The sequence below is a fragment of the Onychomys torridus genome, chromosome 5 (assembly GCF_903995425.1).
Source record: "Onychomys torridus chromosome 5, mOncTor1.1, whole genome shotgun sequence".
Classification (NCBI taxonomy): domain Eukaryota; kingdom Metazoa; phylum Chordata; class Mammalia; order Rodentia; family Cricetidae; genus Onychomys; species Onychomys torridus.
The window spans coordinates 88,767,023-88,786,628 of NC_050447.1; the positions used below are offsets into that span (position 1 = coordinate 88,767,023).

Genomic DNA, 19,606 nt, shown 5'->3' on the forward strand with positions numbered 1-19,606 from the left:
AGGGGAAAGGGTGAGGAAGGAGGAGGGGGAAAGGGAGAGGAAGGAGGAGGGGGAAGGGAGAGGAAAGAGGAGGGGAAAGGGAGAGGAAGGACCAAGGAACATGACTGTGGGGGGCCATCGAGGTGGTGGAGTGGAGAATGGATAAACTTAAGGATTACATATTACTGACTGCATTGTAAACAAGTATGAAAGTGCCAAAGAACATCTAAAAATACTCTTTAAAAATAAAGGGCCAAGCAATGGGGGCGCACGCCTTTAATCCCAGCACTTGGGAGGCAGAAGCAGGTGGATCTCAGTGAATTCGAGGCCAGCCTGGTCTACAGAGTGAGCTCCAGAACAGCCAGGACTGTTACACAGAGAAACCCCATCTTGAAAAACCCCCAAAAACAAAACTAAAAAATAAGTCAATAAATAAATAAAGGAAAGAAACAAGACTTGTAGGGAAACTAAGGATGTTAGAGAGTGGACAAGAGTTTGATATTTATTTTATTTCATTTCTTTCCTGCAGAAATCTCCTTGATCTTATGCAGAGTCTCTGAGAGAATTAGAAGAATGCTTTGTCTTTTCTCTCTTTGTATTTTGGGGGCTTAGTTTTGAAGTCAGACTCAAGTTCCCTGCATATTTAAACTCCTGGTTGACTGTGGATCAGACAAAAAGCAAGAAACAAACAGGAAAAGAAACCCATGCAGCTCACCAACATGCAGAAGCAAGCTGCTGACATGTTACAAACTGCCACCAACGAGAAAAAAGGAATTCGAATACATTCAAGGAGAATAAAATACACGCTCTAAATAATTACCTATGCCGTGTTTTAGACATTACATAATTACATCTGATTAATCAACTACAGGAAAAAAAAATTGGCCAACCAAAGACTCTCAGTCAGTAAAGACCAGGTATTCATTCTGAAAAAAATGAAAGGCTCTTAAACGGAGATGTCTGAAGATAAATGAGGTTTAAAACTTATCTCTTTTGGGAAAGACCGTGGGTGAGACAGGGTTCCATTATGGCTCAGCTCAATGTTCCTTCCTCAGCCCCCTGAGAGCAGGATTACAGGCGTATGTCACCATGCTTTACCTACATGATAAATCACCTGAACACCACTTCACAGCTAACAACAGCTCGGCTATGAAATTTTACAAACAAGTATTACTACTAGCACAAATATTTCACTTTCCTGAGTAAGGTTTCCGGAACTGGTTATGAAACCATGTAGTGGGTAGCCATCCCAGCATTGGCCTGGAAGTTCCAACCCCCATTGAGGCTTCGGTAATCGTCACGCCCACAAGGCGGGGCTGAGGGAGGATGCTGAAGACCCAGGATGGAGAGGAGAGGCCTCTCTTGGTTCTGGGACCCTGGACACTGGAGGTAGACCAAGCAGAGTTCTCCTGAGAACACCGCCGGACTGCGCCATACCTTTGACAGACCCTACAACCTATCCCTTCATTTGTAAGTTACCACACAAAATAAACCTCCCTTTTAACTACGTGGAGTGGCCTTAATAATTTCACCAATAGAACCCTTCAAACAAATGTCCTGAAACTGGAGTTGGGGGTGGGAGGACAACACATGACTCCTCACAGACTCTCTGCCTCCCTTACTTTTCTTGAGATTCTAGTTGCCTCTCACCCAAAACTCCACTGATGACTTCAGCATGGAGGTCTCTTCCTTTGTTAGCTGTTCACATGAAATACATGTTCTGTGAGTCATGGCTACAACCAAGTAGACTGTGAGAAGCCTTTAGTTAATTCTATTCATAAAGACAATCAGGGTAACTTATGTGCAATCTATCTTCATTTACCCTTAGTGAGCAACCAAAAGTCTTGACTACAGACAAAATTAAGCCCATCTATGAACAGGTACAAAACCACTGGCTTCTTGGGTAAAAGATACTGGCCAAGCTTCAAAATATAACCAATGTCTGATAAACACAAAGAATTCCATTTGCAGAAGTAAAGAAGGATAAAGAAGTTAGGGTACCTGGAAATTAAGATGAAATGTGCAGAAAACAGAAAACTCTCACTTACTTGCCCGAAGGACTGAAGGCGTGACCTCAATTTCACTTGTGGCTTGATAAGGCTGAAAAGCAGAAGCATTGTTGGTGCCCAGTTCACTGCCAAATATCTCTGGGCTCTGAGTTCCTGTGGAGCTGGCGCTGGTACCGTCTCCTCCATGGTGTGGATCCTGCTCATCAAACACTGCTACGAGCTGGCAAGGACAGATAACGGGCATTTGTGAAGAAAGGCGTCGAAATACCTATCAAATACTCCACCAGACTGAGACAAGCCTACAGGGAAATACTGACAGGAATGTATCCCAGAATGCTGTGGATCCCAGTAAAACATTGTCTCCCTGAGGCTTGATGCTCCTCTGTTCACACATTTCCACGAAGAGAGTTTCATATCTAAAATTCCATGAGTAAAAGCACAGTAAGACCCAGGAACATGCCAGAATGCTAGGGCAGGAGTGAGTTGACATCCTCTATGCTGCTAAGTACACAGGATACCCAAGTACACGCATGCATAGATGTATTTTCTCTTTTTCCCCCTTAAGACAAGAGTCTCAGGTCACCTGGGCTGGCCTACAACTGGCTATGTCCAGGGATGATGTTCCAGTTCTGATGTTTTTGCCTACACTTCCCATTTCCCAAGTACTGGCATTATAGGACTAAGCCACCACATCCTGTTTTCTGGGGTGCTGGAGACTGAACTCAGGCCCTCCTACGTGTGTGCTAAGTGTGTGTGTGGGTGTGTGTGGGGGTAATCTGTGTGTGCATGGATCTATGTGTAGTGTGCATATGTGTATTTATGTGTACTTGATTGCACACTATATCTACTACACCTCACACATGAGGAAGAAGATAATAAAAGATACACGATCTCCTCCTTGCTGCAGAGAACTTGAAGAAAGACTAGTGAACTGAGTCATTTACAGGAAGAAGTTTGATTAAAAGAGGGAATGGGAACAGATGAAGGCAACAGGAAGAAAGGACCCGCTTTTGCACAGCTCTGCATGGCAGAGGCTTTAGGTAATAAAGCACAGATAAATAACTGAACTAAAACAAGAGGCAAAATGAGGCAGGGACACTGAGGACAGAGCAGAGCACAGACAATCCTGACCCTTCTACAAAGAAATGCATGACTGCACTGAACGTGGTGGAACAGAAGCCATCTAGAGTCACTGTGAAAGAAAACACTATTTCTTCAATTGCACATAAAGCTAACTATAAAAGAACAGTCACGTGAACACTGTATTCCAGGGAGTCAAACTGCGTCATACATACACACAGTTTAGCAACTCTTACTCGGCGACACAAATGCACATATCAGGAATGAACAAAAAAGTGAAAATAGTTTGGATGGTGAAAGCCAATCTTCTCACTGTCAGGAACAGCAGTTACAGAAAGCTGCAGTGAGCTCTGTGGTATCAGACAGGAACTGGGGCTCAGCACTAACTCGTGGCTCCTGTGAGTAAGCCACCCTAAGCAACACCACTTCATTGCTAGCATAACACCATAGAATCCCAGAGAATACCTACACTGACCTGGATGAATAGGCCAATCACTAGATGGAGGCCATTAATCAATAACACTGTAAGCACCAGATATATGAGGCCATCATTGGCATAGCAAGGAATACTGAACATTAAGCTTTTCTATAAGACATAATACACTATACAATAATGATAAAATGTACTACATATAATTTATTGGTGTAATTTTACATGACTGGCAATGTAGTAGGTCCTTTTATACCAACAAATGAGAGAAGCATTATGCTATGATCTCACCCGAGACAATGAAACTTCCCAGATCTACTGTAGTCTAATGGGCAGCCTGTTAGAAAGATCATAGTGTGGTGCAGGTTACAGGTGTATAGGTGTGCAAACAGCTGGTGTAGATGGGTGTTGATACCGTGAGAAGACATAAATCTCCTAGCTCTGTTCTGAGCAGTCCCAGCACGGAGAAGCAATGGCATCCCAGAATCAGTGAGCACACCTCATGCCCAGATCTAGGTTTCTAATATCATTCCCTAAGAAGACAAGACAGTTTGAAAAGAGGGCTGATTGAAGTGGGACAGGGAAAAAGCACATAGAGTGTGAATGCCCAGTAATGCTGAGAGTGAGGGAGTGTGTTCAAAAGACAAAAGAGCCACACCAAGGGGAAGCCGACAACCTCAACTCCCTCTATCCCTACAACCGAAGCTGGGACAACTTACGGTCAAGTAAATGATTCCACCAGGGGATCATAACTGCAAAACACACACATCTGTGAATGTGTGATGGTTTAAATAACAATGAAAAGCTGACGGCTGTCTTCTACTGCAGCAGCCAAATAATGAAGACAGTAGTGGGGTTGGGGTGTGGCTCATTTGGTAGATGACTTGCCTAAAGTGCTCAATGCTCCTAGTTTCATTCCCAGAAATGCATAAATCAGATACTGTGGCAAAAGCCTGTAATCCTAGCACTTGGGAGGTAGAGGCAGGAGAATCAGAAATTCAAGGTCATCCCTTGGCTATACAGCAGGTTGGTCACTGGTCTGACTGACAAGGAAACAAATAGATAAATGAATGAATAGACAAATATAAATGAATAAGAAACAACAGAAATATATAGTTATCATTAGGACCATTCACAAAAATAATTGTCATAGAAAATCTACCAAGAGATGTCAACATTAACAAGCAAAAAGATGAAAAGAAGAGGATAATTGCCTATCTCAAAAAAGACCGCCCTGTATGAGACATTCCATCCTTGGCTACAGAGTAAGTTGAGGACCAGCCTGGGCTATATAAGACCTGGACTCAAAAATAAATAAATAGATAAATAACAATGAATGAATAAGGAATACCAGAAATAAAAGTTATTATTAGGAAAGCCATAGAAATAATTGTTACATACAAAAGACCTACCAATGGATGCCAGTTGCTAGAAAAAATAGAAATAGAAGCAATATATTTGCCTGTCTCAAAGGCATCCCATATTGTGTGTTTCAACCCACAGAAGAGAGGTAAGGTAACTCTGCAGTGGAGAAAGTTGGCAGGCACAGCTCTCCATGCATGAGATCAGCAGTGATAAGAGTGCCGGTTCCAAGGACAGAACGCCATTTATGCACCTGCTGTTCCTTCCAAACGTGTCACTTCAACTTAACCATGAAATATCAGATAAACTCAAATTGAAGAACATTCCAGAAAAAAAAAAAAAAAAAAAACTCTGATTCAGAGTACAATGGTCATGAAAATCAAAAAATAATGACAAAATCATGGAAAGAGGAAATCACAGAAAAACAGGAAATACATGTGATAGAACCCTCTGCAGGCAGAACATAGGGCCAGAAAAGATTCTAACCAAGAGAGGTAAAATCGAAATGAACTTGGACAATCAGCCGACATGTGAGCTGCAGGCTGGTTTACAGTGATAATAATTGCCTCTGATGATAGACGATGTGGAAGTTAGAGGGCTGCTGAAGGGATTTGGAAACATTCAGCAGCTATTTCCTAACTCTTACGAAATTTATAATTATCTCAAATACATTGAAGTTTTTGATTGTTAGGTGTAGTCAAAAGTACTACAAAGGATTCCACTCTGGCTCCTCTCATAACCAGCACAGTTCTTTAAGCTCTCCCAAGGTGTCCAGCAACTCAGTACTTTTCCAAAGATAGGGGGACCATGGCCGGAAGGAACCACCTGTCCTACTGCCCTGCTGAGATTTTGCGATGTCCACACTCTGTAATTAGAAGACAGAAAGGTTCGTTCACAAAATTATGAACAGCATTTCCTCATCTCTTGGACAGCTTTGTCATCTTGAACAAATACTATTTCTATCCTCATGTCACAGAGACATGCAGAGAAACAGGAAGCCTGGAACTCTGCTGGGATATAATTTGTAATTAACTGAAGAATCCAGCAGGATGTTACGTGGCAAGAACAATGCAAAACAAGATGAAAATTTGGCCTACTCCATCTTGTAATAAGCAATGGAAACAATATCCTTAACACCTACAAAAACAAGGAAAGTGTTTGTGGGTATACTCCCAAGTTTTCAGAGAATGTCATTAAGTCCTGTTCACCTGGCGTAACTAGTAGAGGCCCCTGCATCAGAGGGACAGGGGAACCCTTGGCTGATGTATAAAATTAAAACACAAATATAATAAATAAAAAAGGAGAATAAAAAGAAACACATGAAGAAACAAGGGTGACTCTGTTTAAGCCTTTATTTATAAAAATAGGCAGCAGATCCAATTTATTACATCGTGATGTCTTTAGGACCCTCCAGACAAGGGATGCCTCTTTCTGCTGTCCTTCAACTGTAGTTTCAATTTCCAAAATAAGAACAGCCAAAGGTGCATCTGCAACCCTGATAAGCTAACAACACCCATTTTGAGTTGTTCACTAGAACACAGGATTTCTACATCAATTTAAATATCACATTTTGTACAAGCTGTATGGTTTAATATGTATTTTGAAGCTATCAAATTTTGACATTTGGGTATTTAATTGGAAATAATTGAAATTCAAGTTTGTTATTAATTATGAGATCTTTTCTCAAGAAGCAAGTCCTTTCTATAAGCAGAAAATAGAGATGGAAAATTACAAACAAGTCTTTAAAGCTAAACATGGAAGTGCTTATACATGTATATTAGTTTCAATAATTATTTTCAGCATTTGAGAAAACATGGGATTAAGAAATCTGGACTGTGCTGTGAATAAATGCTATGTGAATTTCAGTGGTAGAATTACGGTTGGTGATTTGCAATGTGCCGATAACATACAATTTTACAGCTTTCTTTTAAACCAAACTTTAAGTGCCAGGTGCAGACATGAAGTAATTTTGTGTTAAATTGGGAAGGATTTATAATTTTAGAAAAGCTACTCTACAAGAATACATATAGAAACACAGCAAAAGAAAACGAGACCTCCATAAAAACATCACAGATTCAAAATCCCTACATGTCCTTCAAAAAGTAAAAGAAACATACTTTAAGTTTCTAAGACGTGGTTCAACTCTGTATTTTCACCATCCGTGAACTAGATCATTCTTTAAGATTCACTTTGAGGTTTTTTTTTTTTAATTATGCATGTCTGGAGTAGGGATGTTTCTGGGAGTTAAGGCAGCTTGACCTGTAGTAAGTGGAAAATGTTTGGCAGTGGGTAGGGTGTGTTTGCATTCGGCTCATTCCATAATTATCCTAAGTCAGCCTGTCTTTTTCCCCATCATACTTGTCTGATGCAAGGAACAGAAGGGAAATTAGTTAATAACTATTGCATAACAACCGTGAACCTTTGAAACTGGAGAGATGGCCCAATAGTTAAGAACAGGCACTGCTCTTGCATAGGACTCCAAACTACTCTGATGGGTAAAATAATGAGCAGAAAGTCCACAGTGCATGGACCAGAGTGGCCAAAAGCAGAGTAGCTAGATCCAGAACAATGCATTTAAAAGTGAGCAAGCTGATTCAGAGGGCAGCTGGTACATTGTGGGCCTCTTCTTACCTCCAAATGCTTCCTTAAGCAAAGCAATGGCCTGCCACCAAAACTATACATGTCCACATCTCTCAGAGTGGTTAATGTTGCCTGCCATAACCAATGTCATTTTACCAGTAGGATTCAGGTTATTGACCAGAAAACACAGAACTAATCCAGGTGATGTTAAAATCCCCACCTAATCAAAGGGAGTGTGGAACTATAGAAAATCTTCTTTGACTTAAGCTGGAGATCTGTGATGATGGACAGAGATACTGGTCACTAACTCTTAAGATTAAGAGTGAGAGCCTTGAGCCAATGAATGCTAATAACACAAAGAAACACCTCACAATTACCAGTGAGAGACATGGCTCTGCTAACTCTGTAAGACACTCCCTGGGAAGACTAAGGTCACCTCTCTGCCATCCATAGTTGTATGTAAATAAGCAAACACCACATGAAGCCACTGGCTTATAGTGATATTTCTTAGTAGAAAGAAGAAACTAATGGTGACATGTAAAGAACACAGCAAGAACATAACTGGTAGTTCTCATCTAATTATATCATGGCAGAAACATACATTGTAAATACAAAAAATAATGAAAAACTCAATTGACATGTTCTGGTTCTAAAATACAATAAGGTTTTTGTTTTTAAGAATCACAAAAAGGAAGGTCCTAGAAGGGGGAAGCAAGTCTGCCAGAAAAATGCTCACATCAACATATAACCAGGAAATTAAGCCCAAATCTCCTGTAGTGTGCAGTAACTCTCCTTAACAGAAAAGGAAACCGAAGACCAGGGAGATGGACTGTCCAGAGTTTAAGTGAGACTAACTAAGAGTCAAATCTTCTGGACCTCCAATAGCCCATGTTCCTAATCGCCCTGCCTCTGGACACTTCCCACACCAACAACAGGCCACAGTCTGTAAATTCCAAAAGCCTTTAGCTGGGAGTCTCTTGATTAACTAAAGGCAAGAATCCTCACGCCAATCAATACAACTGAGCCTACTGCCTAAAACTTGCTAATTATATTTGATGGCCATCAAAATAATAGTAAGCAATCCCAACTTCATGATAGTGTGGCTCAGTGTTAATCATGGAACTTAGAAGGGAAGGAGGGAATGGGGAGGCATTGCATTACGAATTCAACAAGCTGGGCAACAGGAAGAAAATACACTGGAACCAATGCCAGACTGTGTTGGGAACAGTATAAGCTCTGCCCTTAATCTAACTTAACTCAGGAATGTCCCAAACACACACACACACACACACACACACACACACACACACACACACTCACTCACTCACTCACTCACTCACACGCTCCTCAAGACCCTCTCCTATGATGCAATTTCAAGACATACGTCCAACATCTACAGTCCCTGTCATGACATTACTTAACTTTCAGAAGTGTGGGTGAATTAACAATGCAGACTTCTTCCTTAGCAAGAGAAGCCAATGCTTTCTTCAACTCCAGGCCTGTTAGAACTTCCACTCCCTCTGGTACCTGACTTACAAGCCCATGCCACACCAGGAGGCTCCATACAGAAACCCAGCAGTGTGGTGACCCAAGTCATTCTATCTACACCCCCATCTCTTACATCATCCTCCACCTAGAAACCCAGTACCAGGAGGACCCCAGGCAGGACCACACCCCCATCTCTTACATCATCCTCTACCTAGAAACCCAGTACCAGGAGGACCCCAGGCAGGACCACACCCCCATCTCTTACACTGCTGAGACAATCCAGGAACATGAAGGAAAGGAGCATCTTACTCTGAGGTACAACTGAACAAAGTGCTGGCAGAAACCAGCCTCCTGTTACTAAGAGATGCCTCAAATAATAGTATCAGAACAGCCAGAGAACATGCAGAAGGCTAAACATGGGACTTTAACATTCTACCTCATCAGCATATGTTCCTCTACAAACAAGATTATGGACCATGTTTCCAGTCAAAACATTTCTTCCCTCTTTGTAAACTAAGTGGAGGAAGAATTTATGTGAGTTTTCTATACCTATTTCTTTCACCTGAATTATTTGCTCATTTGTAATATGTATAATGCAATCTGATTGCATTATATATTGTATTGTATAATGCAAACCTCACAATTCACTAAAGGAAAATGCTCTGTATTACAGTGTGCCCCAAAACATTATTAATCTTTCCAATCCTTTGAACAATGTAACTAACTTCAAAGGCCAACAAAATCACATATAAAGCTATGGTCAAGATTCTGAAATACAGCTGTCTTAAGAAGGCCAGATGCAGATATGGGATATATTTTCCTTTCTGTCTCTCATGTATCAATCTGAATGCAGGCCTTTTCTTAAAGATTGCAAAACATTAAATCATTTTCTCAAACTTCCCTCTGCTTCACACTATCATTCTGAAAGTCTTTCCTTGACCGAAGCAAAGATGCAGCTTTCCCTCAGCAGTGGTCTCTGAAAAGAATTCCGGGCTGTCTCCCTCTGCCCCTAAGCACACTATCTCTCTCTCAAGAGATTACAAAACCAAAGCTGAGATCCTTAGCTAGGAAAGTTTGCTTTACTCCTTTTAGACTAGTGGAGACCACAGAGCCAGGGCTTCCCTGACTCACTCACTAGCCAGGGACACCTCCCTTCTTCACCTCACCACAGAGCTCTCTCTCCCTGGAAGCTGCACTCGGCAGGCTGTGCTGGAGTTTGGATCAGGAGTCTCTGAGAGCATCGGAGACGTCCATGGAGTCTGGGCACTACCCATGAATGTAAATAAAGAAAGAGGGAAATAAGTCACTAAAATTCCCTGCCAGTCAAGTCTTGTGAACTCTAAAACTCTGGATTTTGGGAATCAATGCTCAGAAACTTCCCTCCCCAAATTAGAAATCTGAAGAATCACTCAGTTCCAAGTTTTAGAGGCTGTGTTTAAAAGTAGAAGGAAGGAGAACATGGCTGTTGTTGAGCTAGTCAGTCATAAGGACAAAGTCACAGAAGCATTTGGACTTCGTGTCAGGCCTGGGATAAAGCAACAGAGGTCAGCAGATCATCGCCCTGCACTTAATACAAGACAGCACTTTCAGTGCAGAAACCAGCCTGTTTCCAAGGCAACCTGCCCATGTATATGGGAAACTCGCTTGGGAGTCAGTAAATCCTGCAAGTGCAGAGTTCACTGTTTGAACAAGACACCCACTGGCAACTTAGCTCCCTCTAAAAGCATGACCAGAAAATAAAGAGAAGTTTAACTGCTTCAAAGGATAAAGGGGATTCACACGACTCTATTAAGATGTGGAGATGGGCAGATAAAAAGAAAATGGGTGACCTAAGATAAAAAGGGAAAAAATGGTTTACTTTGAAGCTCAAATGCACCAATCATGGGGTAGTGAGTACCAAGTCCGTACTACCAGTGCTTTCGAGGCTGAAGCAGGAGGGTAGTCGGGTACAAAGAAGCCAGTACCATATAGATCCAATCTCAAAACTGCAAAAGATGCAGCAAAAACACACATTCAAAGTTCTGAATGAAAACGGGAGATGACATGGACTGAAATGTCAGTGTGCATGTTCACAACAGGAGCCGATATTAGCAAAAAATCAAAGTCGAATCAACGTGTTTTAGAAAATCTAAGCCCTATGTCACTTTACAAAATGACTTTCAGCTTCATTTGCATACAAAAGGAAAGAGCAGAGTGTGGGTCTGAAATATCCACGGGAGCACAGATGGGGAGCTTCAAACATTCTCTGAAGTGTTTGTTGCTCTATTCACTGTTTTAGCGTCTTCCACAGGATAGATGAAGATGTCCTTGACATTAGCTTAAATTATCTCTGGTGTACAGTACCATGCTGATTAAATTAGGCTCATTTTAATCATCCGGCAGGTGTATTCTAAAAGCAACCAAATAATAAAAAAATTTAATCAACTCTTCATTAGTACAACCCGTTTAGCAGTACTTTAAAAGGTAAACACACAGTAAATACTAATTGTGTGCCGATTCTCTCTCCCACACAAAAGTGATGGGTACAAACATAAAAACAATAGCTTGCAAGCATCCCATATATGTGATGAGTAAAAACACAAAACAACAACAAAACGGCTTACAAGTATTCCCTCCAGCCCACAAGTCCCTTTCGGGGCTTTGATGCAAAGCAACTCCTTGGCAAGGTAAATGCCTTGGAAATGAATAACTTTTCCTAAGAACAAGAATTCAGAAACTACATTTTAAAGGAAACTGATTAAGAGGAAAGCAAGCTTCTACCTTGCCCTACGTCTCACAAAAAAAAAAAAAAAAAAAAAAAATCTCCTAAGGGACCAGACCAGCGAGCTGTGTGGGCCTGGGCATTTTCTTCACCTATCTGGGCTCAGGACTGAGTTCTGGGGCCTGGTATTAATGATGAAAAATTGCATAAATTGGTCACTGCAAGCAACAGGTACTTAATCAGCTTTTATTACCCTAGAGAAAGTTTCGAGGGGCTGAGATTCTAGTCAGAGCATGGTGACAGGCCCTGGGCATACAGCTAATAAGGCATATGCTCTATATCCTGAAGATGGGGGCTTCCTTAAAGCCACAACATCTAATTGGCATTCATTCTATGGGTGGTTTCAAGGGGGTGCAGAGAAAGGCCCAGAAGTCTAAACATTCATAGCCAGTTAGCCCAGTAATAGAGAAGTCATGAGAGCCTAGACTAATAGGAAAGCAGTGGAGCAAGAAGACAATTAAAATGTATAATTATGAAAATACAGAGCCGACTCATTTAAAAGGATTTGGCATGTGTGATGTGCATAGCACCACAGAGGTAGGAGTGGCGCATGGGGTCCAGGCTCTCAGCAGAGTGGATGGGCAGAGGGAAAGTCCAAGGAAAAACCAGTGACTAGGCACTCAGCTTCTAGAAAAGCTAAGCGGGAGAATAGAGAGCCAGGGACATTGTCCTAATCCTCATGGATAAGAGAAGGGAAAGGAGCCTGTCAGCCTGGAGTCTGGATGAAGCCTCTGCCAGCTAAAACTCAAGGATTCCAGCACCATTAATACTACTTGTGCAGGCTGCCAGCACAGAGACAGCTGGTCTTTATAGAAAAATATCTTCAAAGAAATGTTTAAGTATCAGCAAAGTAAGCTGAGGGCCTTAATATGTAGGACCCTATAGGTAAGGGCTTTATTTGTCCTTAATTATTTTCTGGATATCTCCCCCAAAACATGTTAATTTTGTTTACATGATGTGAATCAAAGTTCCCCGAAACGCTCTGCACCTACAAGGCTGAGTGGCTGGTGAGAACTTTAGAGAGACTGAAACGCTACAGGTACAGAGCTAGTTACAAATTATCTTGGGGAGCCAGAGGAACGGCTCAGTAGGTAAGAGTGTTTGCATGTACAAGACATGCTGGGTGGCGGTGGCGCACACCTTTGATCCCAGCAACTGGGAGGCAGAGCCTGGTGGATCTCTGTGAGTTCAAGGTCAGCCTGGTCTACAGAGCAAGATCCAGAACAGGCACCAAAACTACACAGAGAAACCCTGTCTCAAAAACACAAACAAACAAAAAACCACAAGCGGGCTGGAGAGATGGCTCAGCCGAGAAAGGCTAGGCTCACAACCAAAAATACAAAAAACTACAAGCATGAAGACATGAGCTCCAATCGCCTGGAACCATGGAAAAAGCTAAGAGTAGCTGTATGTATCTGTAAGCCCAACGTGCAGGACTGAGACAGGAAGAAGCCCTACCCTAGCCTATACACCAACTACACAGCCAGCCTAACAAAAAGCGCCAAGCTTCTCTACACTAAGAACACCTGTGCAAAAGAAATAAAGCAGAGTCGTAGAGGAACCTGAAGGCCTCTTACAGCCACCACAAACAACACGCAGAGGTTCTGACATATATATGCAGAGCATGCACATAAATACACACACTAAAAATTATGTTCAATGAAATAAGAACATTATCTTGGACTATCTTTAGCCCCCTTCAATAACTATTCATTGCCCCTTTGGGTGTGACCTAACATCCTTGTAGGTAAATCCTTTAGCAAGGTACAGATTCTCTAGCTTCCACCAACCTAAAGAGAAGGCAGCAACTGGGGCCTAGAGATAGCAATGGTTTCCCCACCTTGCTGCATCCTGACTACCTAATGTTCTCACCAATGAATATGAAAAACATCAATTTATGCCTTTATCTATTACGATAAAAAAATTCATGAGATGGTTAATACATTGGAACATGACCAATGTTAGGGTAATCTATATCTGTGTCCCCAGGCCATGGTCAATACTTGTTTCCTTTGAGGTGATAGGTGGGCTTCTCCTGTGAAGTCATTTGAGATATCCTAACTTCATGCCTGCAGGTGAATGACTGCAGTCTGCAACTATCACACAGAAACACATAAGCTTTAGAAAGTCAAATGTGGAGATGCTGGGATAACACCAAAATCCCAGCACTCAGGACGCAGAAGCAGAAGGATTGCCGGGAGGGAGTTCAAAGCCAGCCGGGTCTACAGCAAGACTCCTTAAAAACACAACAAAACCAACAACAACCACCACGAACCTAGAAGGAAAAGAAACAGCAGCTTAACATCTTGTAAATGGTTTACTGTGTATCACAACCCTGGTTTCAAAATTAGCATAGAGCTTGCCTAAAAATATGAACAAGCCTCCTATAAACAAACCATTAAGCTGTGAACTTTCCTTCATGAAAAGAGCACTATTTGTAAACTGTTGCCACTTCAGAACTGACCCGATTCAAAGGTGTCAGACAGTAAAATACATTTAGGAAAGTGTCAAATCAGGGGAGGAAAAGTCACACCAGAAATGTATCTCACCCTGAGACTCACAGGGGAACACAGAGCATACTGCACAGCAGGGCTGTGGTCCTCTACCTGCAGGGCTACTCAAGCAGGGTCCGAACTGAGGCCAGAGACTCAGTAACGTACACCTTTTACAACATTGTTTGCCAAGAAAAACCTAAAGTTAGGGCTGAAGAGATGGCACCAGCCGTAGGGTGCTCGCCAAGCGAGCATGAGGCCCTGAGTTACATTTCTAGTACGCAAGTGTAATAAACCAGGCATGGTAGAGCACATCTGGAAAGCCAGAAGTGGAGAGGTAGAGACAGCAGATCCCCGGGCTCACTGGATAACCAGCCTAAACTACCTGAGGAGCCCCAAGCTTTGAGAGAACTGACATTTAGAAAAACAAAACCAAACCCAGAGGTCAATGCCTAGAACACCACCCAAGGCTGCCCTGTGGCCTCTACAGACACAATAACACATGTGCCAGGTTCCTGAGAAACTCGATTCCAATGCCTAGGTCAGCTGTGCACAGCTAGCTTGGCATTTTCTTCCACTCCTCTCTTAGGAGGTGGACCTGTGATTTCACAGCTCTGGTGTCTACTATAGGTGGTAGGGTAAATAAAACCCAAGTGAAAAGTGCAGTTATAGAAAGTCATATTAAGAACGGAGAGTGGACTGGTGTGGAGCAGGGGGAAGCTGTAGGCCACATGGCAGAATGAGCTACTGTCATGGTGGTGATGGGAATCACAGGGTCAGCTTTGAGGAAGGCCCAAACAAAGGCAAGCTAAGCAGCTCCCCTGCAGGGCTCGGAGGATCCACGGAGGAAAGTGGGCTGAATTTCCACTCCCTTTACACAGAGAAAATGGATACAGTGCCTCTCCTTGTCCTGGAATGTCACCATGACTTTCAAGCCATGGCTCAGGCATGGATGGCTTATCCATAGCTATAAAACCAATGGCTCCAAAGAGTCAAGGTTTATTGATAAGCACATTTGTAAGCAGCGAAAGCAGCTTTGTAAGAAGCATATCTGGTACAAACCCCACCTGGACACACGGCTGCTTTTATAGTCACTTATACAGTGAATGTCCACATATTTTCCTGGGGGAAATATCAGTGTTTTTACTACATCTGGGGGTTCTGCCTCAGACATTACAGGGGGTGCTGCATTTTATAATGTGTACTAAATGCTATATTTCTGAGATGTGAGAACACTGCATTCCAATGGTCACCTGGCCTGGTGGCTTTAGGAGGTCTGAGCAATGCCTTATAAGAACTGATTGTTCAATGTTCAGGAAGTTTAGCAACCTACCTGTTAAGAAGTCAGCAAAAATCAAATTACTTACGCTTACAATTAAGTCAAAATCAAAAGGAATCCTTAAAACCCACTACTTCTAATTTACTAAAACCAGCATAAGGACTAATAACAACCCTTAAACGTTTGTCCTTACGTACCCACAGCTAAGTGTCATCTCCACCCCTCAAGGAAACTTCCCTTTGCGACGGAGATCATTACCGAAAAGACAATCGATTAAAATGCAGAGTTGTGGAGCCCAGTCCCAAAGGCTACATCTCAGAATACTCCTGAAACCAAGACCCATGGAACATTAGGAAAGACAGGGCAGAAAGATCAACAGCCAGAGGGCCAGGGAGTGTACAGTGAGACTGTGTCACCTAGTAGTATCAGAAGCTACACTAGGAAGAGCTCACCGACATGACCATCCACTGAACATGACAAACATAGAAAGAAAAAAGTCCACAAGGCGTCAGCCCGAAATGAAGAAACACAGGTAACGAGCAAAGCTAAGAAGAGAAGAGGCAGCCTTCCCCAGGGAAGAGCTTGCCAAAGGGTTGTTCAATGCCAGTCAATTCTGAAAACATACATATAAGTGACATTATATAGACTTAACAGGTTATATGTATATACATAAGTACAATACACACACACACACACGCTCATACATGCAACAAGAATTAGTGAAAAAAGAGGCCACGAATTTCAAGGAGAGAGAGGACAGGTACATGAGAGGGTTTGGAGGGAGGAGAGGGAAGGGAGAGATGTAATAAAATTATAATCTAAAACTAGCTTTTTTAAAATAAAACAGTAAGGTAAAATTCACTGCTTCTTAAGTACTTCATTAATTTCCTACTATCCATGGTCTTTGCTTGTATTCAGGTCTATTGTAGATGTATGCAGAAGGGAAGCCCCCAAAACCATGTCAGCCCTTCCCTAATGCTCTGAGTGCCACTGGTTCCCACACTACAGCTGCAGGACAAATCGCACTGGCCTTCCCTTGTCTTGCCACATGGTAGCTGGGCTGTGCCCAGGAGCCCTGGTGTGCATTTGACGGAGACACATTGTAAGAGTCAGCTGTAAGAGTCATGGGTGCAGGCTACTCAGTGATTACTGAAGGTTCTTTATGTATTTCTTTTCTTAGAGACAGGGTCTCACTATGTAGCCCCAACTGGCCTGGAACTCACCATATAGACCAGGCTGGCCTCAAACTCACAGGGATCCACCTGCCTCTGCCTTTCAATTTCTGGGATAACACTTACTGTATCTCATAAGGCAAGAAAACTACTAAACAGACCATCTGCTCAGCTGCCCCTTCTAGCATGAGAACCCATGGGGGGAACTAGCCCAACTCCTCTCCATGGGCTTAAACAAGTTTTTATTGATTCAAAATTCTATAACCTGTGATATTCATTTGTAGGAAAATAACAAACCCTAAATAACTGAGTGAGCACACAGGCTTGTTCCTAGATTAGAAATGTGAGCTTAATGCAATCAAAACAACAATTTTCAAGCTCTCTGAGCTTTAAGAGATCAGCAAAACTTTAAAGCAAAGTAATAATAATCTATTAAAATCTATTAAAAATTAACATTCAAAACATTCCATTAAAGATAACAGAAATAGCACCATAGAAAGTAGAGGTGGCTTTTAAAAAATAAAAGTTGTTAATGAGCTTCATTTACCCCTTTTATGAAAATAGATGTTTCTTCTCACATAATATATCCTGGTTATGGTTCCCCTCCCTCTGCTTGCCCAGTTGCTGCCCTGATACAATCTTATGAGACAAGGAACCTCCAAAGATGTCATTGAGTTCATTTTCTGTTAGCCAGCTACTGCTGGGTATGCAGCATGGCCTCAAGAGTGGTTTGTTGCCCTAGTGGGACTCCTTGGAGGTAACTAACTTTTCATTTTCAAGTGGTTATCAACTGGAGATGATATGTGTGGTGATATATTGTGTACCCTAATAAATTTGCCTGAAGATCAGAGAACAGAGCAAGCCACTAGATTAAACATAGAAGACAGACAGTGGTGGCACACACCTTTTATCCTAGCCTTCGGGAGGCAGAGATCCTTCTGGATCTCCATGAGTTCAAAGCCACCCTGGACTGCATAAGATTGACTCAGTCTAGGAAACAAACAGAGCCAGGCAGTGGTGGCACATACCTGTAATCCCAATACTTGGGAGTCACATGCCTTTAATCCCAGCACTAGGAAAGATGAGACAGGAAATGATATGGGTGGGTGGAAAAAGGTGTATAAGGCATGAGGAGACAGGAACTAAAGTCTTTTGGCTGAGGAAAGCTATTCAGGCTCTAGGAGTACTGGAGGTAAGAGGTGGCTTATTCCTTTATCTCTCTGATCTTTCAGCATCCATCCCAATAATAAAACCATTTAACATTCAAGCTACAGATATGCATCTCTTTCTTCTTTCTTTCTTTCTTTCAGTGGTTTTTGAGACTGGGTTTCTCTGTATAGTCCTGACTGCCCTGGAACTCACTCTGTAGATCAGGCTGGCCTCAAATACAGAAATCCACCTGCTTCTGCCTCCCAGAGTACTGGGATCAAAAGCATGCACCATCACCACCTCACCAATAAGTTTCTTTTTCAACCACTGATTTATTAAGACGCTTAGAGGATTTCTTCTTAACTGGCAAAGGGGAAAATGTTATCCATCACTCAATTCCAGGATAATTGTTATGTTATCCACGGGGAAATGTAAGAAACATAAATGCAAAAAGAAGGCAAGAACTTCTAGAACTTGAGCAATGGACACAAAGAATATTTGTTTAGAGAAATAACAGCCTTAATCTTTCTAATATACAGCTCAAGTTTCTAAAGCCAACTGCATTCCTGAAGGGCTTTCCTTCTAAGACTCATCCCAACTCACAGAAAACCAGAGGGTTAGACCTCTGACACCCCAGGAACATCCTCTTCCTGCAGAGACAGCACTACCTCATCAAACCTAAGATACCCCACTGGCAATCTGTCTCCTGTACTACCATAGCAGGTGCTGTGGAGCAAGGACATCAGGCCATTCTCCTTCCATTACAACAAACTTACAGAATCATCACAGATGTGTAGGAGGGGTCCTCTTCTGAAGCCTTTGCTATAAGGAAACCCAGACAAGCTGGAGACCATATTTATCCTACAACCCTTTAAAATGAATACGAAACAGATACTGCCAAGAACATCACATTTGGGTAAAAGAAAATCTTTGTGATACCTTTCAAAAATAAAATGGTATAGAATGAATGAAATGATCTATAAAAGAAAACACTGCAGGCCGTGATGCTGCTCAGGGTATATGCACAGTGTGTGCATATATACATACATGTGTGTCTACTTTCCCTGAGCTATTATGTGAACTGTGTCTCTAACTTTAGGGCTGTGTTTTTTTGGACATCAACAAAGTCTGGGCAGACATCTGGGTGTCACAACCAGGACAGAGTGCTAAGTCCACAAAACCTCCCTCAGTGCCCAGAGCAGTGCCACAGAATAGCGGGTGGGTCCCCCAAGTCCAGAGGCTGAGACCCTGTCCCAGGAAAAACCACGCAGACTCTGCTTTAGTCGCCTCACATGGAACTTAGATGTGGATTGCCTCATATGGGCTTGCTGATGCTTAATAGTAACTAACAACAGGCTTTCGGTAGGTAAAACATGTTGTAAGATATTTTCCCTAACTATAAACATCATGTATGGTTACTACAAAGGCTGTGGAGCTGTAAAGAGTGAAGCAAGACTAATCAGATGGCTCATCAGGGTAAGGTACCTGCTGCCAAGACTGACAACCTGACATGCCTTGGAGCCACATGGTACCAGGAGAGAAGCAAGTTGACCTCTGGGAGCTTGTGCCCCCCCACACACACACACACACGAGGGAGGGGGTGTGCAGAGACAGAAAGAAAATATTAAACATGAAACATGCTTTACTATGGTTTTAGGAAGGGAAACAGCACTATCATTTCTAAATCTTCTGCCAGGAAGTGACACATTCCTGTGAGGCACACATTGTAAATAAGCTGTTTTTCATGATTTTTGTTTAGAATTCACCATTTTCACACAACACTAATGATAAAACAACTGTTACTTCCATCATCACAGCATGCCAA

General features: G+C 42.2%; 1 protein-coding gene across 8 annotated transcripts in view; it reads right to left on the reverse strand.

Moving 5' to 3' along the window:
- Nucleotides 1-19,606, reverse strand: part of Pard3 (par-3 family cell polarity regulator) — a 539,860-nt gene that overhangs the window by 333,442 nt on the left and 186,812 nt on the right. For 7 of the 8 annotated variants that reach the window (XM_036187591.1, XM_036187588.1, XM_036187587.1 and 4 more), the window contains exon 3: nt 2,028-2,208. In XM_036187591.1, coding sequence (XP_036043484.1) covers nt 2,028-2,208 — 181 coding nt within the window. Of the gene's footprint in view, nt 1-2,027; nt 2,209-19,606 lie in introns of those variants that run through there. The other variant, XM_036187592.1, reaches the window with a different exon arrangement.